Source organism: Physeter macrocephalus, chromosome 4 (assembly GCF_002837175.3).
Source record: "Physeter macrocephalus isolate SW-GA chromosome 4, ASM283717v5, whole genome shotgun sequence".
Classification (NCBI taxonomy): Eukaryota; Metazoa; Chordata; class Mammalia; order Artiodactyla; family Physeteridae; genus Physeter; species Physeter macrocephalus.
This window is the reverse complement of record NC_041217.1, coordinates 55733021-55760053: the sequence shown is the minus strand read 5'-3', so window position 1 is coordinate 55760053 and position 27033 is coordinate 55733021. Positions and strand designations below refer to the sequence as shown.

Sequence of the window (27033 nt, the reverse complement as noted above, 5' to 3'; positions counted from 1 at the left end):
CTTTTCACAACTATGCACCTCATTATAGCAAAAGCAGCTGTGTCATAATAAGACTTTATTTACAAAACCAGGTGGTAGGCTGAATTTGGCCTGCATCCTGTAGTTTGCCAAGAGCTAAACCATGAAAGGCACAGCTAGGGTGGAATGCTAGAAAAAGGACTGAACTTGGGACTAGATATGGGTTCTAAAATCAGTTCCTTACGTTGTCAGAACTATATCTAGACTCTGTAAAAAAAATCCAGAAAATAAGATATGGCCTTGGATGTTAAGATGCTTTAAACACTGGCAGGGGAGATAAGAACAACATACAGGAAATATTATTAAATATTTTTATAAAAACAATGTAAATAAGTACTAATTGTGATTCACTGCTTTATGAATTCTAATGAAAGGGAGTTCAGGGAGCGTTGGCATTAATAAGGAAAAGTATCATGGAAAACCAGAACTTGAGTATGATAAGTATTTGAATTTAGCGAGGGATAAAAGGTAACTTAGGGTGTGAAAAGCAACATAAAGACAATGAAAGGCTAAATAAGCATAATGGTATTTTGTGAGCCTTGAGAAAAAAGGCCAAATAAGAGTAGAAGACATATATTAATTAGGAAGGAGTGAGAAAGGGCAGTATAGTCTAAGGTAGATTATAACATAGAAAGGATATCTCTCTTTTCTACATCATAGAGTTCAGTATCACAATGTATTAAAATTTTTTCTGATTATCAACTATGAGATAACTATCAATCTAAATGTTTCCATTCTCTTTAAAAATATAAACTTCTATAGTTTTATTACATTTAGAGGAATTTATCTTCCTAGACCTTAGGACAAGTAAGTATGTATAAGATTAGAGAATGGGCCCTTTCCCTGAAACCAAGAACAACTTATCAACTATCAGGACAAAGAAAGTGTGTTCTAAAACCATCTAACATATTATAATTGCAGCTATGGAACTAGCTACAGTGCTTCTCCATCAGGTAGATTTTTTTCTACTCTGTACTACTGCAAACATATATATTCTTATACACTAACTTTTACCTCCAGTTCCATATATCCAGTGATCCACAGATGTGGTCCTAGCAACAAGAGAGACACATGCAGCAAAGCTGAACTCAACCTACAACTTTTAATTGTCCAATTGAGCAGTACCACCAGCTAACCCACAGGTGTGTGATAAATGCCTATTGCTTTATGCCACTGAGATTTTTGTGGTTTGTTATAAAGAAACAGCTAACTGCTATAATCTACCTCTAGGTTTTTCCATCGCAGCTCCCTGTCTCCCTCCGCCCAAGGTAAACAATGTCCTGAATCCCATTTATCATTCCCTTGCTTTCCTTTTTATATAATTTGTTAGATCTATTTCTGTCCTAAGTATATATTTTTATTTTATTAATTTGTGACAAAACACATTATATACAATCTTTTGAGATTTACTTTTTTCATTCAATGTTCTATTGCTAAAATTCATCCATATTGTGGCATGTTGCTGTAGTTCATTTGTTTTGATTACTCCATAAATTGTTCAATTTGTGCACATACCAATTAATACATTCAATTTTCTTCAGATATAAACACTTAGATTGTTTCCAAGTTTTGTTACTGTCCACACCGCTATTATAAATATCCTTTTGCATGACTTTTGCTCTCAATGGGAAAGGGTATGCACTAGCAGCAAAACTACTAGATAATGGGCTATGTTTATGCTCAACATTAGGAAATAATGTCAAACTGTTTGCCAAACTGACTGGACCAATTTAACCTCACTAGCAACAATAAGAAATCTTATGTATCCACATCTTCTCCAACATTTAATATTTTAAGACTTTTTTATTTGTTGCCAATTGAATGAGTATAAAATAATCTCACTGTAGTCTTGAAAAGTATTTCTCTGAACACTCATGAAGTTGAACATCTCTTCATAGGCCTTGGGTATTTTCAGTGAAATGCTGTGCATGTTATTTGCAGATTTTTCTACTGGGCTGTTTTTGCCTTTTAAAATTGATTGTAGGAGTTCTGATATATTCTGTATACTAATCCCTTGTTGCCTGTATGTTTCACATAGTCCTTTAACATACTCAAATTTATCAACCTTTTATTAAAGTCAAAACTTTTTGTGTCTTTTAAGAAATCATTCCCTAACTGCAATGTTGAAAGATATTTACCTATATTTTACTAAAAAATTTTAAAGTTCTGCTTTTGCCCTTTAGGAACTAAATAAATTCATTTGGAGTTAATTATTTGTACTTGATGTGATGTCAGGATGAAATTCCATTCTATCCATAAGGACAAGCACTTTTTTTCCCAGCCCTATATACTGAATAGTTCTCATCTTTTCCCCACCAATGGGGCGTGCCTCCTCTGCCATTTGTTAAAGTTTATGGTTTACTCACTTCATCCCTGCTCCAGGTTCTCCGCCTTGTAATTGTTAAGTGATCAGGAGGCTCTGTTGGTTGAGGTCTTGGATCACTAGACCGACAGTTGTTTCCTTCTGGTGTTTTAGAATGAACTAATGGAGGGATCTTTCGGAAGTTGAGGCTTTCATCAAAAACACGATCAACTAACTAATAGGACAAAAGCAAATCCTTATGAGCACACAGTAATTTGGAAAAATATAGATATTGGCATTATAGTTTTTATAATTAGACAGAAGTCATTCCATTCTCAGGTAGTAATAGAAGCATGATATCTTCAATAAACCAATTACTTTCTTTTTATAAGCACTTCAATGGTGTCTGTTTTATAAAATAAACGTTCACCTACATCGATTTTATTTTCAAAATCCAAAATATGTAACTATGTTAAATTTGAGTCTTCCATGGATAAGGTTTCCCCTAAATGGAAAACACAGATGGTAAATAGAAAAAACTGAGCCGTGTAGATGGACAAGGAGTTCATTTTACTCACATTGCCTTGCCCGTGTAAAATAATGTTTCTTTTTCTTTTAGTTTCCTATCTTGTTTTTTCCTTTTTTTCTCCCCAAATCCAGGTGCCAAATTTCTTCACAGATAAATAAATTGCAAATTACAATTAAGTTTACAAAAGAAAAAAAAAGTTTTTTTAATTCACAAAGTAAGTATTCTTTGGTCTTAGATAAACTTTTAGCAATGTTACAGAAATGACATATTCCAGTACAAATGATATACTGCCATCTACAGTGCAAATTATACACATACGGTACAAAGTAGCTCAGGTTTACTGAAGAAGGAATAAACTCTAGTACAATAATAAGAAATAAAGCCAAAAGGAAAGAATGGAAGTCTACTCAATGAAATGTTTGAAAAATTTTACTGGGTCTGAGTGAATGTACAATCATGTTAGGTAAAATTTAGTTAGACAGCTGTGAAAATAATATCTTCATCATTTAAAGTGTACCAGAAGAATTGTGTATGTCTTGCCACCAAGAGGATTCTTTTGTTTTTCACCAATAAGAATGATTTTTATATACATTTACAATTGATCACTGTGGTAACAAAACTCTACACAGGTTGATGAAACATCATTTACCAAATTAGACAACACATAAAGGGGAAAAAAAACAACCAAAAAATGACCATTAAAGAATAAGATTATAAAGGTGACAAAAAGCAACTGAAGAAAATTTTAGTAGTACAGTTTACCAGAATTAAATTTGTCAAAAAGGCTAGCCATTTTCGGCTACTATTGAGAACATTATTTTATAAAATTAAGGGAGTAGAATGAATCATCAATATTAGGGGCTGGCAAATTTTTTCTGTAAAGGGCCAGATAATAAATATTTTAGGCTTTGCAGCCATACAGCCTCTGTCCGACTACTCAATTCTGACGTTGTAGCATAAAATAGCCAGATGATAATTAAACGAATTAGTGTGGCTTTGTCCTAATAAAACTATAATTCATTTTTCAAAATGCCAATCTTTTGTTTGTATCTCTGCACCAAATCAAGAGAGCCAACATGGCCAGACTACATTATTTTTACATTATATGTTAAAGGCACCTTCTGGAGCCATGTATGTACATGGTGCCCCCTGGAGTGGGAGGGCAGGAGGCCCTGGTTTTGGAAGGGCAGTAGTCTATATATGCTAACTTACATTGCAGAGGTCACAAGAGTGATTCAAAACTGAATACACATATTTGAGTGTGTGTGTAAGTATATTTCAATTTTTGAAGAATCTTTGTGTATACATATGCATGTGTATATTCATCAACAGAATTATTTAAAGTTGTGAAAACTGTAGAATTTTTCTCTTTCTTTGCTACTAGAGGTAACTCCTAGTTAAGAAGCTATGTAAAATTTACAAAAACTTTATACAACTATTTATTATTTATACATTTACCAAATTTGGGTTTGCCTTTCAGATACCGTTTATTTTCATATTTTACGAAGTGCTTATTTTAAATCATTTTATAGCTTCATGTTAATAGTAGACAAAATGTTAGCCTTTACTAGTTTTGTTATAAAAACATAAAAGAAACTTGTTAAAGCAAAGTTGGAAAATGCAGAGCTTCATGCAAACAGGAAGGGTGGACGTAACTAAAATAAACTAAGCAAAAAGCTAAAAGCAAAAGAAATAAAGAAAAGAAAGAACCTTATGCATTTCTCCATGAAGATCTCCTACCTCTTCTCTAGTGTCTATGGCAGAGCCAGGGGTGGTGGCAGCAGTGCTTACTGTGGTACTAGGGGCAGTGCCTGATGAAGTCACTGAATCTATCTCTCCTGCTACATCGTTGATTTCCCGAGCAATGAGAGCAAGATCTTGGCTGATCCTGGCAATAATTTCAGAAAAGAAGTTTAATACTTTCAAATAACAGGTCTAGAAACAATCATTTTGATAGAATCAGTTACATAAGTTGTATATTTAGTTAAAGATTTGTACTCAAAACTTAAGATTTTTTGGACATGCTATTAACCATTTGATACTCAAAGTCTTAAACTTTAATTCCAAATATTAATAAAACTAAATTGCACGTCATCTACAAGTTGTCACTTTGAAAAATACATGTTAAACACCTGAAGTAGTGCTATGTCTTTTAAAAATACACTGTTAATGTTAATGACTATACAGGAGTTCTTAAACTTGGGGGTGGTGAACAGAATTCAAGGAGTCCATGAACTTGAATGAGAAAAGCAATTACAACTTTATTTTCACTACTCTCCTAACTGAAACTTAGCATTTCTTTCAATTATAAATACAAGCAATAAACAACAGTGGTATTAGCAATACTGCTGATTTTTGTCAGCAAAAGTAATCACATTATAGTTGCTACAAGTACCTCAAAACACTTAGTCATCACTATTTCAAAATTACTGCAGTTCATTAAACCCACAGCAATAACATTCCATTTAGCATGTTAACAGAGAACCATATATTACTATATACCTTTAAAAATATTTTGATAACTGTATTTCAATATAATTGCATTTCTTTGTCATTCTAAGTATTTTACGTTTATGCATTTAGAAACATTCTTCTGAGAAGAGCTCCCTAAGCTTCCCCAGACGGCCCAAGGGGTGTACGGTACCAAGGTGAGGAACTGTGACACAGCATGGCACTTTACACCATATACCATACTTCACAGTACACAATATGTCATTTGAGGGTCACAAGGTAGAGGTAGAGTTTGTGAGGTAGAACTTATCTGATTATGAATAAAGACACATTTTCGGGGAAAATTACTGGCTTGCTCATGACCACACAACTTAAAAGTAGCTAAGACAGGGCCAGATTCCACGTTCAGAGCTTATTTCCATAAAGCCATTTATTTGTATTTTTAGCTACATGGATTGAAGAATTAAATAATTGTTACTGGTGATAACTGAACATTTTCTAAGTTATGCATCCACTGCACATGATCTCATTTGGCTACTTCCACAGGGAAGGTTTTGGAATGACAGAATATTTGTAAAGTACCTGTTTTAAGATTCCCAACTCTAAAATCCAAAGCACAAAGTAACAGTTTTTTAACTTATGCAAAATGTGAGCTTGAAAGACTTTCAAGGAATGCAGTAATTGCATAAAAACTTAACTACAGATTTAAAAAGAAAAGCTATGTTGAAGCTTATGGCCCATCAGAAGCAATCTGTGGTCAATTCCTGTTTATTTACCAATAAATATTTACTGATCTGGCCACTGTGGTAGGCCCTAAGGGCTGCAGTGGTGAATAAGCAGACAGGGTCCTTGGCTTCAGAAGCTTAGAATTATATTTTCAAATAATCAAAACCAATACTTACCATTATATTATAATCAAAACCATTATAAAGAAGCTTTATATTCACCAACTCTAATTCTTACAACCACCTTGTAAGAGAGGTTTTAATCAGCTTGTTTTGTAGATGAGGAAAATCAGCCTCAGAAGAGGTTATGCAACTATTTTTCGGTTAAGGTCACAAACAGTAAGTGGTGTAACCAGATCTTTCTATATGTCATGCTATATATCTCATATTACCATTCCACATATAATTTTTAAAAGCTTGTTAACTGTTGATGTAATTCTTTTAAGAATGGGTGTAAACTGTTTCCTTAGATAAAATATTCCACTCTTGTAATTTCCTAAAATAAATGAACTAGGATGAGAAACAGAATAACCCAGTTTAATGAGATAAGAAATAGACAACTTTTACTTATCTAACCATCTATTTTATTTTTAAAGTTTTTTATGCAGACATTTGTAGGATGAAGCTTCTGATATTTGTAGAAAGCAGTAATGATTAGAAAAAACACAAACAGCAGCAATGTCAACATGTTATACAGTAAAAACTGTACTACAATGAACTCCTAATGTATATACCACGTATACTGTTCAGTTAGTAGGCACCCAAAAAGCTTTCTTTTAATTTACAAGTATGTTGCGTATATACCAGCTGTTTCTTTGCATGGCAATTCCTATCTTAAAGTTGACTCAATAATATAGACCTTTAACTTAATTTAAATCTGCATTGCTTAAAAATCATAGTACCTACTAAAACCAGTATTAGGAATTCTAAAAGACATATAAAATTATCAAGAAAAAAAAAAGCCAAAGTTATGAATATCTTCAGAAATAACAGTTTTATGACTCAACAGAGAGTATGGATCTATTCATATGGTTGTTCAATCTAGGTTTACAAATTAATTCTGTAATACTTCTAGATTACATTTATTAGAATATTTTACAATAATATAGTTCTTTATAGCTCTTGTATTCTGTGTTCTTTTTTGATCTCCAAGTTTATAACCCCTGTCCTTATACTCAATCTCCCACCTCTATAAATCTGCTGAAGGAGGAAATTCTAAAATGAACAGACCTTTCATTTGGAGTTTTGCTTCCATCTGCTTCCTTTGCAATACCAATAAAAACTCAAGCCTTCTAATTAGAAAAATGGATAATTTTCACATTTAATTTTATTTTATTACAAAATATGGATAGGATAACAGTCCTTAAGGAAGGAAATATAGTTTCAGGGTTAAGTTCTATAACATGCGTGCTAATTTTGTCTACCTTAGTGTCAGAACCAATAATCCAATTTCAAAAATTTTATAGAAATGAATATGCATTATTTGTAAAAAGGTGGGGTAATGAGGACATACTTTATGAAGTTTATGATTTTCTCAGGTGAACTATCTCAGTAATGTCCCCTTTCTTATTTAAATCAATTAACCAATTAAAATATATTAATAATATGCTTTGGGTATACTGGAAGTTTAAAATATTGAAAATGAGAGTCCTTGTGAAATGCATGTTCTATTAAACATGCAATATTTGCAAGTGTTACCTAATAACCATGATAGAAACAAACTATCAGACTTTATTTAAATTGCCAACATTAACAGTCTTTTAGGTTTTAAATTAACTGAAAAGGAAAATATCTGCTATATCTTTTTAATAGCATATTAAGTTTCAAAAGTTTTTATATGTAAGTAGAGTTTCAAAGGATATACATATAAACGATGAGCATGAGATTGCCTTTGATATTACTGGAAAAAAGGAAGTGATGAGCTACTAAAGAAGTATACTAGCTTTAGAATCCTAACATTGAAGCGAATGATAACAAATCAAACCTCTTGTTACTTTAACACTGGATAAGAGATTATAACTATAACTTTACTTAGCTTTTAAGAAATAATTTAGTCTACTTTTTAAATGACAGGAGTGATAAAAATATAAAATTAGTTTTAGGAGAGACATTAAGGGTCATTCCAGAAAATCTTATGTTGAATCTGACTTTATAATAAAGAATCAAAGAAGCCTAGCTCTCAAGAGGCATAAAGATTAACTCATATACTTGACCTAGCTAAAGACTATAGGGAAGGTTCACAAAAGTTTCCTACTGATAAGGAAGATCTTATTCTTCTTTTGGTGGAAACTGTCAGTTATATTTATTATATGTTGATGGAATTGTGATGCAATATTCCAAAAATCTTAATGAAAGAATTATGGTAATCCACATCTATTGTGGGCATTCAATGAAAGCATGGAGAATTGGGAGAAACAGGTAATCTGAGCCACAAAAGACTGGCTTAGGTTGGGAGAGTAATGAATTGAAATTGGAAGCTCTTTTGGGTAGCCAAAGCAATTTAATGGCTGGCCCAAAGAATCTATTTCTGGCCATCAAAAGAGGTAGGGATTTAATTATATATTTTTTTAAAAAGTTACCTCCCATTTTCTTCAATGAAACTAAGTTTAAACGCGAGCTTAGCACCACAGATAAGTTATATTTACTTAAGTGTAGTCTTTAAACTTATGAAAATGCTTCAAATAAACTGAGCAAGTCATGAAGAGGTAATGGTTAAGAAGATAATTTTGAAGGTCTTAGCACACTCTTGGCCATCAATAAACAGTTCCTAAATAAATGAGAAAAATTAAAGAAACAACCACCACCACACCACCCCATGCCATTTCCACCAGACACAAAGTCTGCAAGTTAAAAGAAGATGGTGTGAAGTCCCCTGACAGGAAAATACTGCCCTTATTCAATGAGCAAGATTTGAGATAGCCAAAGTACATGCAAAGAGGTAGTATAAGGTACCCTCAGGTCAGAGAATGTGATGAAGGCATAATATCTAGGAAATGTTGAAAAACTATACAGAAACTGAAGAATAACTGTCATTTGACAGTTATTCTGGGCAGATATTTTGTTCCTACCCTTGCTATTTGGATCTGGCCTAGCCCAACAGAACAAACAGACATAGGCTGGACCTAGACTTTAGCTATTTTGAACCAATAAAGCTTAAAACTGACTGAACAGATGTACTTTATTCCTTGATAATGTAAGTTTTATCTCTATGGTCTTTTCTCCGAAATAAAAAATACTTTAGTATTATTAAAGCTCACTTCCACACATACCCCCAAATATAGTATATCCTTTAACGGTATTGCCATTAAAAGACATTTTTAACTAAAATAGATTGCTATGCATAGATGTTTCCTTACATTACTTTATAGATTATAAGGAACCCCATACCACTTAATTCTGGCCACTACATTAAACTGACTCTTACCAAAAAAATAAAACAAAAAAGCTTTTAAGTAATGTATTAAAATGACAAGTATTTGGTTTTTCATCGTTAAGATTACCATACATTTGTAATTTTAATTGAAAATATTATTTAGGCTTGAAAAATATAAACCATAGTTCTATTTTAAAATTTTTAAAAATGTATTTGATAGGTACTCTTATTTGATTTTCACTAATAAAAGTATTATATGTAAAAGACTTAGTAATAATAAAAGCCTTTTCCCTCTTGACATGAAGTGTCAGATGACTGTACTTTGGAGGCCATCAAATCAGGGAGTAGGACTCATTAGGTGGGTGTTCTGTGATACATTTATTTAACAATCATTTCAATATTAAAAAAAAAAACAGACCACTTACATATCAGCGTTATTATTCTCAGGTAAAAAAGAACATTTTAAAATAATGTTTGGATTGAAAATGTGAACAAAACCTTGGTTGAGATTCTTAGGTTTCCTATTTGTATAGGGTAAGCCTAACAGAATATTTTATAAATTATAAGAATATAGCATTGATTCTGAAACTCCAATTACATCTGGAGTCATAAAGAAAACGGAAAGCTCACAATTAAGTTCTAAATATAATCATATTTGAGTATACACACACACCACACTGTTTTCTCTGCACTCCACTTAAATATAACATTTATTGATAGCTTACTATATGTCAAGCACTAGGTTATGTACATGCATCAGTCTGTCAACTCTCTCAAGTTGGCACTACTGTTACGTCCATTTTATGCATGAGATCACTAGAGCACAGTTACTTAACTTGTCAAGGGTCATACTGACCTTGTGGGTAGAGCTGGGTTTCAATCTAGAAGGCCTGATCCCAGAGTCCACGATTTTGATCATTCAGCTATACTGCATCCTTATAATTTAGGTTATACCTCTGAGTTCAACAGTATTCTAGGTTCACTCACCATTTCCTGGCAATATCGTCTATGACCACAGCTTCAAGTATTTTCTCCTTGACTTCCAAAACGATGATTCTAGCTCTCATCAGCTTCCTATGTTGCACAGCCATACGCTTTCACATGGCTGTTCCTTAAATACCTTAAAGTCAGTATGTCCAAAACGAAGCTTGTCTTCCTTCTTGTCTTTTGTCTTCCTTATTCTTACCAATATCCATTTGAACAACCATGTTGTCATGCTGGCAATCATCAAACGCTGTCAACTGTTACACGTCCATATCTCCACTTGTACCCTCACTAACACTATCTTGTCTCAGGTCTCCAATATCTTGCACATTAACTTCTAGAATAGATTACTAGTTTATCTCTAGGCTCTCTTCTCTCTCAAATAATTCTACAAAATGCCCTTCAAAGTTACCTTCTTTTAATATAGACCTTAAGTTACCTTCCTTTTCAAAAATCTTAAAGTTTCAACATACATAAAATAATATGCGCACTTCGTAGCTGGCATTCAAAGTCTCCTATTATTCAGCTGGCTCCGTATTATCTTCAATTTGGTCATCCATTAACTATACACCTTTACATGTTATACTTGGACAAACTTCATATTTTTTAAAACCTCTTCTGTCACTCTGCCTGTATCAACTGCACACAACACCTTTGTTTCTTTCCTCTGACTCTGAACTGAGGACATTCATGTCTAAGTCATCTTTACAGTTCACTCACGCTAAACACTACATTCTGCTCATAGAAGCTGCTTAGGAATTCTTTGCTGAGTGGACGGGGATTACATGCATATACACAATATATATAAAGAACTTATGCATACAAAAACTTGATCCAAAACAAAACTGCAGAGGTGTAAAGGTGCAAGAGAATCTCACCTTTGCAAATAATACCTTCAATCAACATTAGGATAAAATATTATTTTGCCTTTATGATTTAATCCTCTCCTATAACATATCTATAATGAACTGGTTTTTAAACCTTAAAATAAAATATTGTTAACTAGAACTCTCTCCTAAAAAATTTAATGTTACAGTGGAATGTGTAATAATGAATCTAAAACACTGAAATATCTTTAAGTGCATTGTGATTCAAATGAGAATTATATAATCTTCCAGTATAATTTTTAGGTTAAATGTATTATATTTGATAATCTGTAAAGGTGGTATTATAGCTTTGTTTACCCTAAAATTCATAAAGGTATAATCTAAGAAATTCCCAAAGGAAGCAAATCTGTATCTGTGTTATAATGGAGAAACTGGGACAAGTGCTATCGAAAGCACATGTATCAGGGGTACCTGGAAAAAAGTTTCCTCTTCAAATTGAAAGACTAAATATATTATATTTTGCTTATATTCTTTATATTCCAGATGGAATTTTTGTGCTTTAAGTTTAAACGAAGGTAAATAAGTACAGACTTACAAAGTGCTGGTTTAGTAATATAGCTCTAAAATCTAAGCAAATAGAATACGACAAAGCATAAAACATTTTGTAATAAATTAAAATCACTATTGTGCTTTTCAAATAAAAGTATCTTTACCTATTACTCTTTAAAAAGTATTGCTCCAGCATGTGAGTTTTCTTAAGTGAAAGTGGTAGCCAATTTAAAGAAATAAAGCTATGTATTTCTCCATTCTGTTTAGTATGTGATTCATAGTTATTTGAAAATAAATTTCCTCATATTAAGCAAACTTATCAGCATCTTACAGGAACATTAAATATCAACATTAACTTTCTTTCCTTGCATACTTCCTATCCTCCCCCCGCCTTTTAAAATTTCTTAATAAACAAAGAGAACATTCTCCTGCTTTGAGATGTATGGCTGAAAAATATACCTTGAAAAATTAAATCCCAATAGCAAGTTTTATTAGCATAATGCTAAGAAACTGGAGGAGAAAGGCATGAAATCATTAGAGGTTAAATAGCCTAGCTTTAGAGTACTACTATAAATAATAAAATATACATAGACAACGGTAATAAAATGCACATACTAACAAAATAAAACTAAGTGAAAATATAACAGACAGTTCACTTTCCCCTTTTATCATAATTCTTTTCTGTTTAGGGGCGGGGAAGTGGATTTGGCCCAGAAGAAGGTGTTTAGTGTTCTAGTTTGGGGTAGAGAGCTTGAGACGCTAAGCCTCCTAAGAAAAAGCAGAACACTCTAGTTCCCTCAGGTACCCCTTGAGCTCACGTGGTGAGACTTCTGCATGGGAAGGAGAAAAATGATGAGACAAGAGCAAGGCCTGCTGTTGCCAGCTGTGCCCACAAGAAAAAATGTAGTGTCAAGATTCTCTCACTAACAGGAGTTTTGTGGGCCCTTAATAATTCATGGATCCCAAAGCACATATATGCCTGTACTCTAATCAGAACTGGTTTACAATGCTTCAATAATTATTGTCATTTATACGGCCAAAAAACAATGTTTAAGCAGTGCAATGAGATTAGAAGGGCATGTTCTTTAAGAACTAAAAGCAATCACAAGTGAATAGTCATTAAAGACAAAAAAACCAAAAAACCTAAACATTAAACTAATGAGCCAGAAAAAAACAATTCACAGAAGTCCACAGAGTAAAGAAAACAAAAGATGAACATCATAAAATCATCATAAAAGCTTTTTTAAAAAGCATTTATGAATTATTATAAATAAATTCTTTAATAAATGTTGTCAAGTATAAAACTTGAAGATTAAGGTCTTAAACTAAAGGCAGAAATAATTTTAGCATGTACAGAGTGAAAATGTTTAGGTAACGTGGCATACTGCAGCAAAATTTAATACCTTACAAACTTAAAAAACCCTTAACTACTATAGCATTTATTTGAGTAGAGCCTCTTTAATGTTCAACTACAATGTTATCAATTAAAAATCACATCCGCAGCATGAATTTTACTTTTTATTATGTAATCTTAAGGTTATTATAAATACATTTATTTAACATTCAAAATAATATTTTCATTTAATTATTAAAGGATTGTACTGACTGTATCTAATGAACTCACCAAAGTGTGAGTAATAATCTGACTAACTCTAATTCTCCTCAGAGAACATTAACAACATCTCTAACAAGTACACTATTACCTCTTTGGAAGGTAAAAGGAAAGTAGTCAAAAATTTAGCTGCACAATTCTCAATTATGTAGAGCTGATACTGACTACCTTTCAAAAATTATATTAATTCATCAGTATCTCTACTAGAAATAAGAAAGGACGGTTTACCAAAATAAATTAATTCTACAATATGTAAGTAGCACTCATATTAAAAATACATTAAAAAAAAGGATAGACAGTTATACTACCAACAAAACTAAGTTCATAGTTATCTGTGGATTTCATTCCTTGGACTATTAGTACAAACCAAGTAAAAGCTAAACTTGTTATCAAGTTGAAACTATTTCAACTCTTAGAGATAACCCATTAAAACCAACCTGGCTATTTCTTCTCGATGAGCAGTCCAATCTCGGATGTAGTCTTCCTGTTCTTTTATCCGGTGTTTGAATGAAGAACTAGTAGGCATTCCTGACCCAGAGCTCTGCAATCGAGTCGTTTTCAGGGCTGGAGAAGTACGTAGACGGGTATGTTTAGGGGAATTACGGTTTGATCCAAATTCATCTTCTGAGGTGGAAGCATAATCAGTAGGAAAGCGCCTCCATCTTGAATTTACTAAATTAGTTTAATTATTAAAAAAAGAATTATTATGTTATCTTTTAAAAGAGGTAAAATAAAAATCATGATTTCAAAAACACCGTGAGAGCACACACAGCACAATTTTTAATAACTGATGTACACATACCTCACAAAAACCATTAAGTCTACTACTCCTTAAAGATAGAAACATTATACTTTGGTGAATTAAAAACAATGAGGAATTAAGAACAATAGAAAGATCACATTTTCTGTAGCACGGTGAATAAACATTCAGATGAAAAATTCACTAATGACAAACAACTAAGCAAGCTCTATTCATAAATGTTTAACTCGGGTACTATTTAATTGCAAATATTTCTCATTTAAGTGACAATATGGATTTTTTTAAATGATAGCAACAACAACAACAAAAATAAAAATAAAGGAAAAGATTTCCTCATGCCACATGGACTTTCAACATGGAGATGGTAAAAACCCTCTTTTCCCAACATACAAATATGCATAATTCCTGCTGTGGAAATTATGCCTTATGGCAGGAAAAAAAAACATTACCTCTGTTATTCAACATCCTGTTATGCTATGATTGGAAAAAATCTTTTTACACGGTAAAAACACAACAAAGCATCTTCAGTACAACTGCTGCTTTGACACTGAAAGCATATGGTGAAAGCAGACAATGGCAATAAAACCTACAAGCTATTCTCACAACCACTGACATTTATGGCACAGAAGATAACTGACAATAGTCACATTAAAGAAAGTGGCAATCACTTTCTTATTTAGGTTAGTAAAGATTTAAAAAATGGTTTTGCTGACACATTTGAAAATCAGAAGACAAATTAATGCAGACAGATCACTACTACTGTTAATATAAGAATCAAAGTGTGAAGCATAAAGAGGTAAAAAACAGGGAGATAACGGCTAATTAATGGTAGACTTCAAAAGGGCAGGAATTATGCCTATTTAAGCCACTAACGTGTACCTAGCACTTAGCAGAGTGTCTGGCTAACAAATGTTTAATAAATATTTTTGAATAAATGAATTAATTCCTAGATACTGACCATTTCCTTTTCTCAAATTAGAAAAAACTAGTAAAAAGCATGAGATGTTTTTGGTGGCTCAAGTGATAAAACCTTAGGTCCTGCTACAAGTTCCAACTGCTATTAATATTAGAAGAGTTTTCTTTATCTCTCTCTCTCTTTTAAAACAGAAACTGACTCTAGGCTGTGTAGTTTTGTGAAGTCTAGAATTCCTTCATACTACTCCACTAGAATTTTATGCCTTTCCTGTCTTTTCCTCCCCTAACTACATTTTTGCCTGGGGCTCTGTAAGGCTGAGTTGGCTCTCAAACAAAATTGATACACACTGCCCCCAGAACTGCTTTAAGAACAGAGAAAAAGAAATCTGTAATCAGGACTACATCATAAATCAGAGCCTACCCATTTGTCTGGATTCAAACTCCTATTTGAGAGAATGAAGATAGGCAGAAACTTCACGGCTTTCTGTGAAAGTGTATGCAAATACATATATGGAACTCCAGGTAATTAATCACAGAGTGTTTTGAAGGGGGTAATAAATATAATTTCTGATTTTAACATTATAATTCATTAACATAAATATTACTTTTACCATGGTGGAAATTTACTCATTTCTAGACATTTGAAAACTCCTTTAAGTTGAACTGACCCTGAGACGTGAAAACAATTTTAGGAAAAGTTAAGGAACAAGAACAAAGAAGTTTTTAAAAAAAAAAGAAATATGGCAAGGCAATTAGATATACAGCAAACAAATCTGTACTTTTTAATAAAGGCATTTCATTAAATGCTAAATGCTCTTTATTTTGCTATCCTAGAATATGATTCATAAAAGGAAATTCATAAATAAAAAAAGATCATTTGTTAAAGTTCCTGATTTTTGATGTGGAAACTATGTAACCATACCTAAAACTGAAAATTGGAGAGAAGACAAAACCAATAACAAGTTTTAATAAACTGCAGAAGATATGAAAACATAAGCAGGTATTATGGAACTCAGGTAGTTAATGCAGAGGTAATTTAGAGAGAATGGCATCAATGGCTGATAGATTTCAGGAGTGGCAGAATGAGAAAGTGAGAACCAAGTGCTAAATGTCAGGTGACAAGACATAAGTTGAGCCACATTAGAATTTAATTTTAACAGTCTAAGTCTTGAGGACAGAGAATCATTACATTTTGGAGAAAAGAATAAAAGAGAAACTTCTTTTTCAAATGAAATTCATAAACTTTCCACCTATTTTTATAGGTCTATCTAGAATCCAGTAAGAGTACTGAAGCTTCTAATAATAACTTTTAAAGGGGGAGAGGCAATATGGGGGCCCAGTGGGAGGCACAAACTATTGGGTATAAGATGGGCTCAAGGATGTATGATTATACAACATGGGGAATATAGCTAATATTTTGTAATAACTGTAAATGAAAAGTAACCTTTAAAATTATATAAAAAATTAAAAAATAATGGAAGGAAGGAAGGGAGGGAGGGAGGGAGGAATGAAGGAAAATAAAAAGAAAAACAACCAAAAGAACAAAGCATATTTTAAAACCTGAAAGGTAACATATTTAGGTTTGTTCTCCTGAAATTGAGAGATAAATAAGTAGGACATAGCAGAAAATGAAAATATGATTAATAAGTCTTCAAACAATTAAAGGTTATCTTTACCAATGGAAAGCATATCATACACGGTGTGCTATGAAGCAAAGCTCGAGTTAACCTTTGGACAAAACTTGGCTTGTGTAACAGCAACGTGTAGAACTGAGAAGTGAAATGATGACTACTGGTGAAAAAGGAACTGGGAAAGGGAGTTTAAAGCCAGGACCTCTGACCTGTTATTTGTCGAAGAACTACTCTCAATACCTTTGCGTTCTTTTTTTTTTTACCGGGGCACGAACCCGTGTCCCCTGCATTGGCAGGCGGACTCTCAACCACTGCACCACCAGGGAAGCCCTACCTTTGCGTTCTTAATCTGTGCTTCCAAACTGTAGCATCAACACATTTTATCTGAAGAAAAATCCCTATAATCTGCTAGTTATTGCAGAGCAAACTTCAGGTAAAAATGTTTTTAACTTTCCCCAGTGCCTTCTTATTTCATAGAATTTTAGAATAAAATGACTTGAGACATTAGATAGTCCAAATTATTGAATTTATAGATAAAAATCAGGCCCAGAAAGGTCTTGCATTGCTTAAATCAAAGTTTAATCCAGGTCTACGGACTCCCAGAGTGCAAAATTCATTCCAAGTGCTTTACAAAAAATAAATATTTTATATTTTTTTAAAAAAAACATTTCAAGTTAGACTAATTTTTAAAAAAAAGACATCCTAGACTTCTCATAGAATGACTATTTTTGTGATTTTTTTTTTACCAGTGCTGAAAAATTTTTTTAGTTTTTTCTTGAATTTCATCCTGCTTATTAGGTAAAATCATTTAGAGAATCAAATGTGATTTTATATCATTAGGCTTATTTCATACATTGGTACTAATAAAGCATTTCAGATAAATCCTTAAGTTGAAAATTTGTATTGAAGGTATCTGAAATGCCAATCTCTAAGAAGCTTCTTGGGTTGATGAAGCGCTAGACAGCACATATAATAAAATGAGAAAAAGTTCTAAGATGGGCTTAATTAATTTTGTAGCTAACCTGAAAATTATTTTAGTTACATTAGTTAAAGACTTATTTTAGTTATAAAATTATGCAACACTCCCTCTTGTGGAAGTAATAAACTACTACATTCCCTAAGAAAACATACTATCTATGATGTATAAATAATTTAAAAAGGGAAAAAGAGTTATTAGGATCATTTATCTGTGACTGTTTTGATTTCTTTTACTGTTAATCAAAACTCTGTTGACATCAAAACACATCCACATCTACAGACGTAACAAATACATTTCAGAAAACAAACATTGCATCTTCATACTTGTATCAGAATATTTTTGTGGGAAATTAAGCCACAAACACGTTTTACACGTATATTTATAAGCAAGTAGCAATAAGACCATTTGAGGGAAAAAAATCCCTGACAGTGTTCTGTATTGGTCTCTGACCTGAGAAAAAATAACTCAAGCCATGCATGCCCAACTTTTAACTCCTACCATCTATAAATTTTGAGGATTAGAATAAAAGTGGGAAAGCAAACGGTCTAAAAAAATTCTAAGGATGTTAACATGATTTTTAAAATTTTTAGAATGTGTACTTAAAACATAATGAAAACCAACTGCTTTATTTTGATAATTCAGGGTGCTAAGTTTTAAATGTATCATATGAAAATTAATCTGGATATTTTAATATAACTTCATACTGAAGGATCATTGAAGAAATTTTGGTGGTGTGGGGGGAAACTAAACTCCTAAAAACAAATTACATCAGAATTAAAGGAGCATAAAAGAAATCTTACTCCTAGTTTTGCTAAATCCTAGATTTCCATGCTTCTATTTTTATCACATATATTTCTTTGAAAAGCTTTTTTTAACATAGATTAAAATACAGAATTTGAAGCTTTATAGAATTGTTTTTACATATGACAATTTGGACATCACAGGCTCTAAGTTCAGAAATTTCTAAGATCTTTGAAGTTTATAGTGTGAATAGCAACACTGACAAGTATGGTTTCACATTCTTTTAAATCATATTTCAAAAGCTATGAATTTTTATTTTCTTTTTCCATTCAAGATTTATAATTATATTAAGTAGAAATATCATAATATCAAAGACACCTCAATTAGGAAAATCAAAAAACTATGTTTGTTTGTTTTAATTTTTACTACCTACCACATGTAACTATTTTAGTATGTTACCCTGACTGAAAGACCCTGGTCATTGTCCTAGATAGGATATAAAACTGTAAATGGGCATCTTGAGAGAATCTGAATATATAATCCTGGATCACAATGTGGCTTCAGGCTCAATAAGGTGGAAAAGAGAACATGAACTTGGTAAAACATCATAATTACAAAGATTATGGTGAACAATACCAAAATCTTTATACTGTATATTGGCCTTATATATATTCATGATAATAATGCAATACAGTCCAGCTGTCCTCTGGAAGCTTGCACACAAGCAGAGACTATTTCTCAGAACTGTAGGTTGGGAATTAAAAGCCTTGGATTCTCAACCTGTTCTTGCTATATATATCTATGTGACCAGGGCAGGTTATTCCATCTCTTGGCCTTAGTTCCCTAAACTGAATAATCCTTTGAACTATTAAATTCCATGACTCTAATTATTTATTTAATATACTGCTAGTAAGTATGGAGAAGGCCAAGATCATACACCTCAGTTTGCCCTAGCAAATTTCATTAAGCAATTCAAGGTACTTTTTGGACACAGAAAGATGTTTATCAAGTTCTGTATTCAAAGAAGCAGAAAACAAAATATATCTTTAAAGATATATATATATATATATATATGGCATCTTATAGCTGTTTTTTAGACTTGCTGAAGTAATCATAGTTGGTTTGCATCTCAAATAAGCCCCTCTGGTAAACACTGAGGAATAAAATCAGATCACTCATGTGTTAAGAGCTAGATAACTAGTACCGAAGGAAGAGTTACCAAGAGTTTCATGCTACTTGGTAACATACAACTTATGTCACAGCTTATGTTAAGACAGGAGAATACTTAAACATTTTTATGTACTTAAATAGACATGAGGTGAAGAAACAAGTAATGTGGAAGAAGAAATCTGGTAAGAGTATACACCATAGAATGCAGCACAAAGAACTGTGAACTGCAGAAGCAGAGCCACATGGAACAACAGATAACAACACTGGGGAAACATAAATCAAGTGAGAGTACTTTTTTTTTTTTTTTTTTGCGTTATGCGGGCCTCTCACTGTTGTGGCCTCTCCTGTTGCGGGGCACAGGCTCCAGACGTGCAGGCTCAGCGGCCATGGCTCACGGGCCCAGCCGCTCCGCGGCATGTGGGATCTTCCCGGACCGGGGCATGAACCCGCGTCCCCTGCATCGGCAGGTGGACTCTCAACCACTGTGCCACCAGGGAAGCCCGAGAGTACTTTTAAAATACTTGGCAACAAACCCATGAACCACCAACCAAAGCTTGAAGTGTAGAAACAAGGAGGACAACAGTAATAAGGGAAATGTCATCTATTCTTTTGGAATCAAGACTGTATGTTATCTATCTTCAAGCTTACATCCATGATGATCATCATCACCTCACCCATAGACCAGGAGAGAGATGGAATGTGAATGGAGTGGAGGAAAGCAGCAGTGAAGAGGAGAAAGGAGGAACAAAAAATGAAAAAAATAACACTTGCAAAGTACCACTAGTTTTGGGTCTTCTAGGCTATATTGTGATAGAAGTCAAAATTAAAAAAAAAAAAAAGATTGCACACCAACTTTCCCTTTATTCTTTACTCAAGACTTAGGGCTCACTTAGATGACTGATGGAAATGAATCTTCAAGTCTTTTACCAGCTGGTTTCCCCTCAACTGTCCTTTTCAGCCACACCCACATATGAAGCTGATTATGAAGTAATGAGACCATGTTTACAGGATACACACCAATATCTGTCTTAGTACTCTTTGGTCACGTATGTATTCTCACTGGCTATGGCTTTGAATATGAAGTATAAAAACAGACAAATATGCCAGAAGCAGTTAATTCTGGTGGGGAGAAAGTAGCTTTTGTAATTATTACAATCAATGACAGCTAATTACTGTAGTTAAATGATATAATGGCACTTAATGAGATAATGCTCATAACCAGTTAAATTTCTACAGCCCAGTTTCGCTCACATGCTTAGTGACTGTCTCTCAAATCCATCTTCTTTCACTGCAATAAATTAAGGATCAGTTTTCACCTGCCCCGACCATAAACAGATTTAACTTAAAAAAATACAAGATGTTTCAAAATAAATAGGAAAAAAAGGATAAAACTGATTATTTCATTTAGCTCTGAAAGGAGTAATAAAGGGTATACTGCTTTTCTTCAGACTCTTAGAATTATGTGAAGATGTTTAAAAGTTAAACATGTTTTTAGAAACACAATATTAATTTTTATTAATTTCTATTATATAAACTAGATAATTCCTAATCTAACTTTGACACACAAATCCAGATACCTCACCAACTAGACAATTAAAATTCCCAAATCGGTTCAATATACTTCTAATTTGGAAATCACTATTTTGCACCAGGACATTAATTGGAAGTGTGTATAACTTCTGAATTTTCCATTTAGTAAGCTAAATAATTTTTATAGGAACAAAACCCTCTACAGCATGACCTTTCTGCTGAAAATTTTGGGAATCAACACTAATATTTAATTTTTTTAAAAAGGAGTCCCAAAACATAAAAGAAATATGCTAATATTATAAAAAGTCTGGATCCAATTTACCTGAAGGAGAGCCATGTGCTGATGTCATACTTTTGACCTTGGAGTCAGATAGTCGAGAGATACTGTTAGCTCTAATTCTAGGAGAAAATTTATCTGAAGGTACTAATCTGGCTCCACTTCTAATGATGGCTTCTGCGGTCCGTGAAGAGGCACTGCTTCTAGAGATTGTTGCTTCAGAGTCACTGCGAGCTGATAATGACCCAAGCCTTGTTCTACGAGGCTGAGCTAACAAATCAATCCTAGAAATGTTACGCCTTCCTGTGGGAGGTTTCGATGTTGAACTTGTTGTGGACACTTCAGAAGCCACAGATGCTTTGTCAGCATCGGCGAGTTCACTGTCTGAAGCTTCACCAAGTCGGGCTCTGCGCAAGAGGGAAGTCCTGGTGGGTCGTGGCCTTGGGAGAGTGGTTGATTTACTGGATGAACCAGGTGCTCCAGGAGAAGTCTTGGATTTAGTTACTTTACTTCCTTCCAGTTTGGAATGTGCATGCTCATCGGTTGAGGTAAGTGGAGTCCTTCCGTGAGATTTACAAGAGTAAGTTTCCTGATCAGATGACATAACATCAGAGATGGCTGAATGAGGTACACTAGAGGTTTGGTCATCATCTGTTAAATCTACTGAAGGCTGCCTTATTCTTCCACTGGACTGCACAAATTTACGACCCTCTGCCCTAGAACCTACATCTGTGGAACGACTTTTTGTTTTCTTTTCAATTTTCTCCCTAGCACCTGAAGATGATGACTTTGTAACATCTTTGGAAGGAGAACCTGTGGAACACCTATCTTTATAGAGACTAGTGAAACTCTTTCGCTTTTGGGTTGACTTTCTTTCAGTCTCTCCAGTAACCAGACTGATTGTACTAGCTGTGTCCACATCAGATTCAGGTGAAATGGAGTTGTCTCTGTTATAACTGGGAGTATCTGGGCCTTCATCAGTTTTATTATCTTCACGCAGTTTAGCTTCTAGAAAAGCCATTACTGCTTCTGTGTCTTTTAGAATAAGGGTTGTGTCCAAACTAGAATCAGTATCCATAGAATCACTTCTTTCTCTTATTCTGCTGGCAGTTGTTAACGCTAAAGAAGAGGATGTAGATGAAGCCTGTTTATTTATATGGGGAATAAGTTCTATGGGTATGTTGGGGCTAGGTTTTTCTATAGTGAAGCTTCCTTGCCGCACTAATGACTTGGAGGATTCCTTCTTGTCTCCTCCCTTTGAAGTCTGACTTTTCAGAATTTCCTCAGCTTTTCTTCGCTTACCCTCGTTTTGTATCACTCTTTCTCCTTTGCTTGTAGAAAGTCCTGGAATTTTTTCTTGAGGTTGTGACTCCTGTTTGAAAGGTTCCTCCCTACATCTATCTATCTGACCTGAAATATTTTTTGAAGAAGATAATTTAGTAGGTGTCCATTGTGCCTGTTCCTTTTGTTCTTGTTGCTGGATTTTAGTTAATGTTTGCTTTACAAAAGAAGCTTCCTTATCAGTTTCACTTTTCTCCTTTCCAGAATAAGAGCTGCCTAAGTGAAGCAGCGTTTTATTATCTCCACCACTTTTAAGAGTCTCACCATTTACTGCCCTGTTCATTTTACTCAGGGCTCTCTCAGCATCCTGTTTATCTTTCTGGTATACCTGTGTAGGTGCCTCTTTCTCCTGAAGTTCCGTGTCTTGCTTTTCTCCTATCTCTGACCTCTGTGCTATAACCTTTGTTCTGGAGCTCTCAAGAGACTTTTCTTCGTTTGGAAGCTGGGGAAGGGTTCGTCTCTTTCTCTCTCCCTGATTAGCCAAGGAAGTTGCTGAGCCAGTACTTCTCACTGAAAGGCCAGATTCACTGATATCTGTATCTATAAAATAAAACAACAAATAAGGAACTTATTGGGGCAAACGAGTATCATAGTACCTTAGATTCTGAAGTTAAGAAATGGCTTAAGTATAAAGTAAAACTCTGAATAAATAAGCCAACATTGTGACAGTATAGTTTAAAAAGAAAATACAATGCCAAAATGCACAAATAGGTAGATTACTAATAGGAGAGTCAAGAAAGCAAATTGTATGAGATGAAAATCAGGGTCATCTGCTCTTAAACCTACATCTGTTGCTCTCTTTTTTCTCTTAATGTGTTTTATGGCAGAGAAGTTTACTGTGTTCATTCTTGATTTGTGACTTGCCCCATCTGTGAAGTTTTGCTCACATAAAACGGACTCTACGTAGGGTACAAAGAATTGCAAAAATAATGACTAATAAACACTGTTTATTTGTTATACTTTGAATTACATAGTAAAGAATAATAATACACCTGATTTTTAATAAGCATTATTATCTACTGAAATAATGACAAGTTTGGATTTCCTAAGTAAAACAGAAAATGTAGAATTTTAACAAGGTTTTCTAAAAAAAAATTCAAAGCTCATTAAAAGATTTTTAAAAATTATAAGAACGGAAAAAGGTGACAGGACCTGCCATAATTGTACAAACTGAGGTATTTTTAAATTATGATCTTCTGGTATATTAAAGCCTCAAACTGAGAAGCCAATGAGAAAATATATAACTTTGATGTTTCCATGTGAGAGACTTTGAGAATACTACTTAAGGAGGACTTTCCTGACTGCTTATAAACGGAATGTATTTCTGAGAAAAGGTATCTTTTTAGGGAAATATAAATTAACATATAAAGCATTTAAATCTTTTGGGGATAAGTGGGAAAAAGATACTAGATATAGCTTCTTGTGGGTCTTTTCTTCCCTTTATAATTCTAAAATTTTAGCATTTAAATTTCATAGCAATACTATGGTTATAATGTAGGAAAATACCTAATAACTTACTGATGTAACTTTAATTTAGCAATTAATCATGTTATTTGGTTATGTCTTATCTCCTTAGTGCTACTTGGAGCACTAAACTGTAATAGCTATTTTATCTTTTTGTATTTTTCTAGGATTTCTAACACTGTCCTGGCTCCTAACACACACTCAATGAATATTTGACGAGAACATTTTAGATTATAAGTAGATTTATCAGCTTATCTAAGTAAGTTCCTTTAGAACAAGAAACAGGAATGAAATAATGAAGGCCACGTACTATTAATTTTTATAACAAGTATAAAATTTTGCTTTCCACAGCTAATAATAATTTTATAATGATTCTTTTGTAAAGTTGCCTAGCCTCTCTGTTTTCTTTGTTTCCCAAACAGTATCAGTTTATGTGAACCAAGCTACAAATTACTCCGTCTTTCCAAAGATTTTTGGTAATATTAAAAATTACTTCTAACTTCTATGATAAATTATATAGCTTTTCTAGTACACTGATGTGTACCTTGCTCAAATACTTGCTGACTAATGCTTACAAAATTCCTAAACAGATTTCTGGGTGCCACAAGTCAAAGACAAAACAAATTTCTATTTCCATTTCCAATAATACAACTACGAATACAGGTAAAAAGCCACATACAAATTCTCCTTGAGAGTTTTATTTTAAATTAAGAACGTAATTAACTGAATCTAATAACAAAATCATAAGAGGCATATAATTCTGTCTTTTTAAAGAAACTTTATATTTCAGTTCACAGAAATAAAAAGGTAATAAAAATTATATTACATAGGTTTGCAAATGATGTATTAAGTAAATTAAATACATATTAAGTAAATTCTTTTTCATTGAATGTACGGCATAAAGTGGCATTTAAATATTTGTTGTGTTAATGAATGGGATAGTTTGGATCTGTGTTAGTCTTATTTTTTTTTTTTTTTTGTGGTACGCGGGCCTCCCACCGCTGCGGCCCCTCCCGTCGCGGAGCACAGGCTCTGGACGCGCAGGCCCAGTGGCCACGGCTCACGGGCCCAGCCGCTCCGCGACACGCGGGATCCTCCCGGACCGGGGCACGAACCCGCATCCCCCGCATTGGCAGGCGGACTCGCAACCACTGCGCCACCAGGGAAGCCCTAGTCTTATTTTTAAATTTTCATTTATATATATGTTGTATATATATAAAGTCATATATAAATTTGTGTGAGTATGTATATATGTATATGCTTCATCTACAAATTATCTCTTTATCTTCAGTTAGGGTTATATTTTAATGATATCTGCATTTTTATTGAAAATAAAATCTACATACAGTATGAGCATGAGACTATGTGAATATGTTTATTTAGGTTTAATTTACGTCTCACTATATAGATTTAGCTTATAGTATTTTAAAAATTGATGCATGATTCACAAAAAAAAAAAGAAAGAAGGAATGAAAATACCATTCTCTAAAGAAACAGGTACAGACAACTCCATTATCCTTTCTTCTTGATCATGCCTTGTATGATTGGCAGCCAAACTAGCCCATTGTGAAACCCAACGCTTGTTTCCAGATGAAGATGTGCCTTCCTAAAGGAGAGAAATAAGAGAATGCAATGACCTAGTCTGGTCAAATCTGATTCTCATGTTCAGAGAATTCCATTTAGTCATTAAATTCCATTTAACCTATCATACAAAGCAATATTTAAACCTCACATTGATATATTATCATGTACTAAATTTCCTCATATATAAATTGAAGATTTTCTAGGCAACTCTTTTGACTACAACATTATTACTATGAATTGAATGTAGTATAATTTTCTGTACTTATTAAGTACTAACAATGGTACGAAAATAAACTCTTAGAGCTTAAAATTTACTGCTACTAAATAAACTCAGGCGTACTACGATAGCTTTGTGGCTACCACAGTGAAGTTAGTTCTACTCCATTCTACAGAACAGAGAGTTTAAAGACCTATTTCTAAGTTGTTCTCCAGCCCTCTAAATGTTTCCATGAATCAGATTGGTTCCAGAGTCTCAAGGAGAATTAAATCTCCCAGGTCATGTCTTCAGGGATTTCAAAAACAAACCCAAAGCTTTAGGCTTCTTTCTACAACACTTTAGTACTTCCAGAAGAAGCTAGAAATGACTCAACCTTTAAGGATTTTTGTATAACCAGTCTGAACCTAGACCTGCCCCTGTCTACATCTGTCCTTAAGGCAAGTACTTAGTCAACTGTGAAACAGAATTTAATTCATGATATGCTTCCACAGACTTATGGATGTATATTGGTAATTCTTAAGACTAGGTCAAATCTAGGCATTTAATATGGAAGATCTAGGAGTACAGAAAAAATGTTTCCTCACTGAAAGTTTAAGCCAATGCTTAGTATTGAACCTGTAATGACAACTAAGGAATGGAAAGCTCTGACCAAATTTTATTCTGAATTATTCAAAACAATATTTTATTAAAAGTGTCAAATGACAGGCTAGAACTGATAAATATTTCATACAGACTATATACTATATGATTTCAAGAATAATAGATTAAAATAGTAAGTTGTACACATAGTGACATACATACAGTGAAGCCTAAGGGTACCAAAGCCTGATGAATCTTTGAATTTCCTCCAAGGTTTCGTGGGAGCTGCTCACAGTTCTGAGCCTGAAGGAAGTACCAGTACAAATCATGCTTGGAATACCCACAACAGGGTGGGTTTCAAAGACACATTTATGTAGACTCATTCTGTGCAGACTGTTCTAATGGCTTGTTTAGGTGACTCCTTCAAAGGCAGGTACATACTCAGGCTATATATAAATTTACTTGGCATGGGCTG

At 33.5% G+C, this 27033-nt stretch overlaps 1 protein-coding gene across 15 annotated transcripts in view; it reads right to left on the bottom strand.

Annotated features, from left to right (window-relative positions):
* The window catches only part of CEP170 (centrosomal protein 170), a 146552-nt gene that overhangs the window by 9678 nt on the left and 109841 nt on the right, over window positions 1–27033 (bottom strand). For 7 of the 15 annotated variants that reach the window (XM_055084213.1, XM_055084218.1, XM_055084215.1 and 4 more), the window contains 6 exons: window positions 26781–26861; window positions 25658–25784; window positions 21419–23254; window positions 13808–14042; window positions 4560–4737; window positions 2385–2555 (listed from right to left, as the gene is read on the bottom strand). In XM_055084213.1, the coding sequence (XP_054940188.1) occupies window positions 2385–2555; window positions 4560–4737; window positions 13808–14042; window positions 21419–23254; window positions 25658–25784; window positions 26781–26861 (2628 nt within the window). The remainder of the gene's footprint in view (window positions 1–2384; window positions 2556–4559; window positions 4738–13807; window positions 14043–21418; window positions 23255–25657; window positions 25785–26780; window positions 26862–27033) is intronic. The other 8 variants (XM_055084216.1, XM_055084220.1, XM_024133684.3 and 5 more) reach the window with 6 other exon arrangements.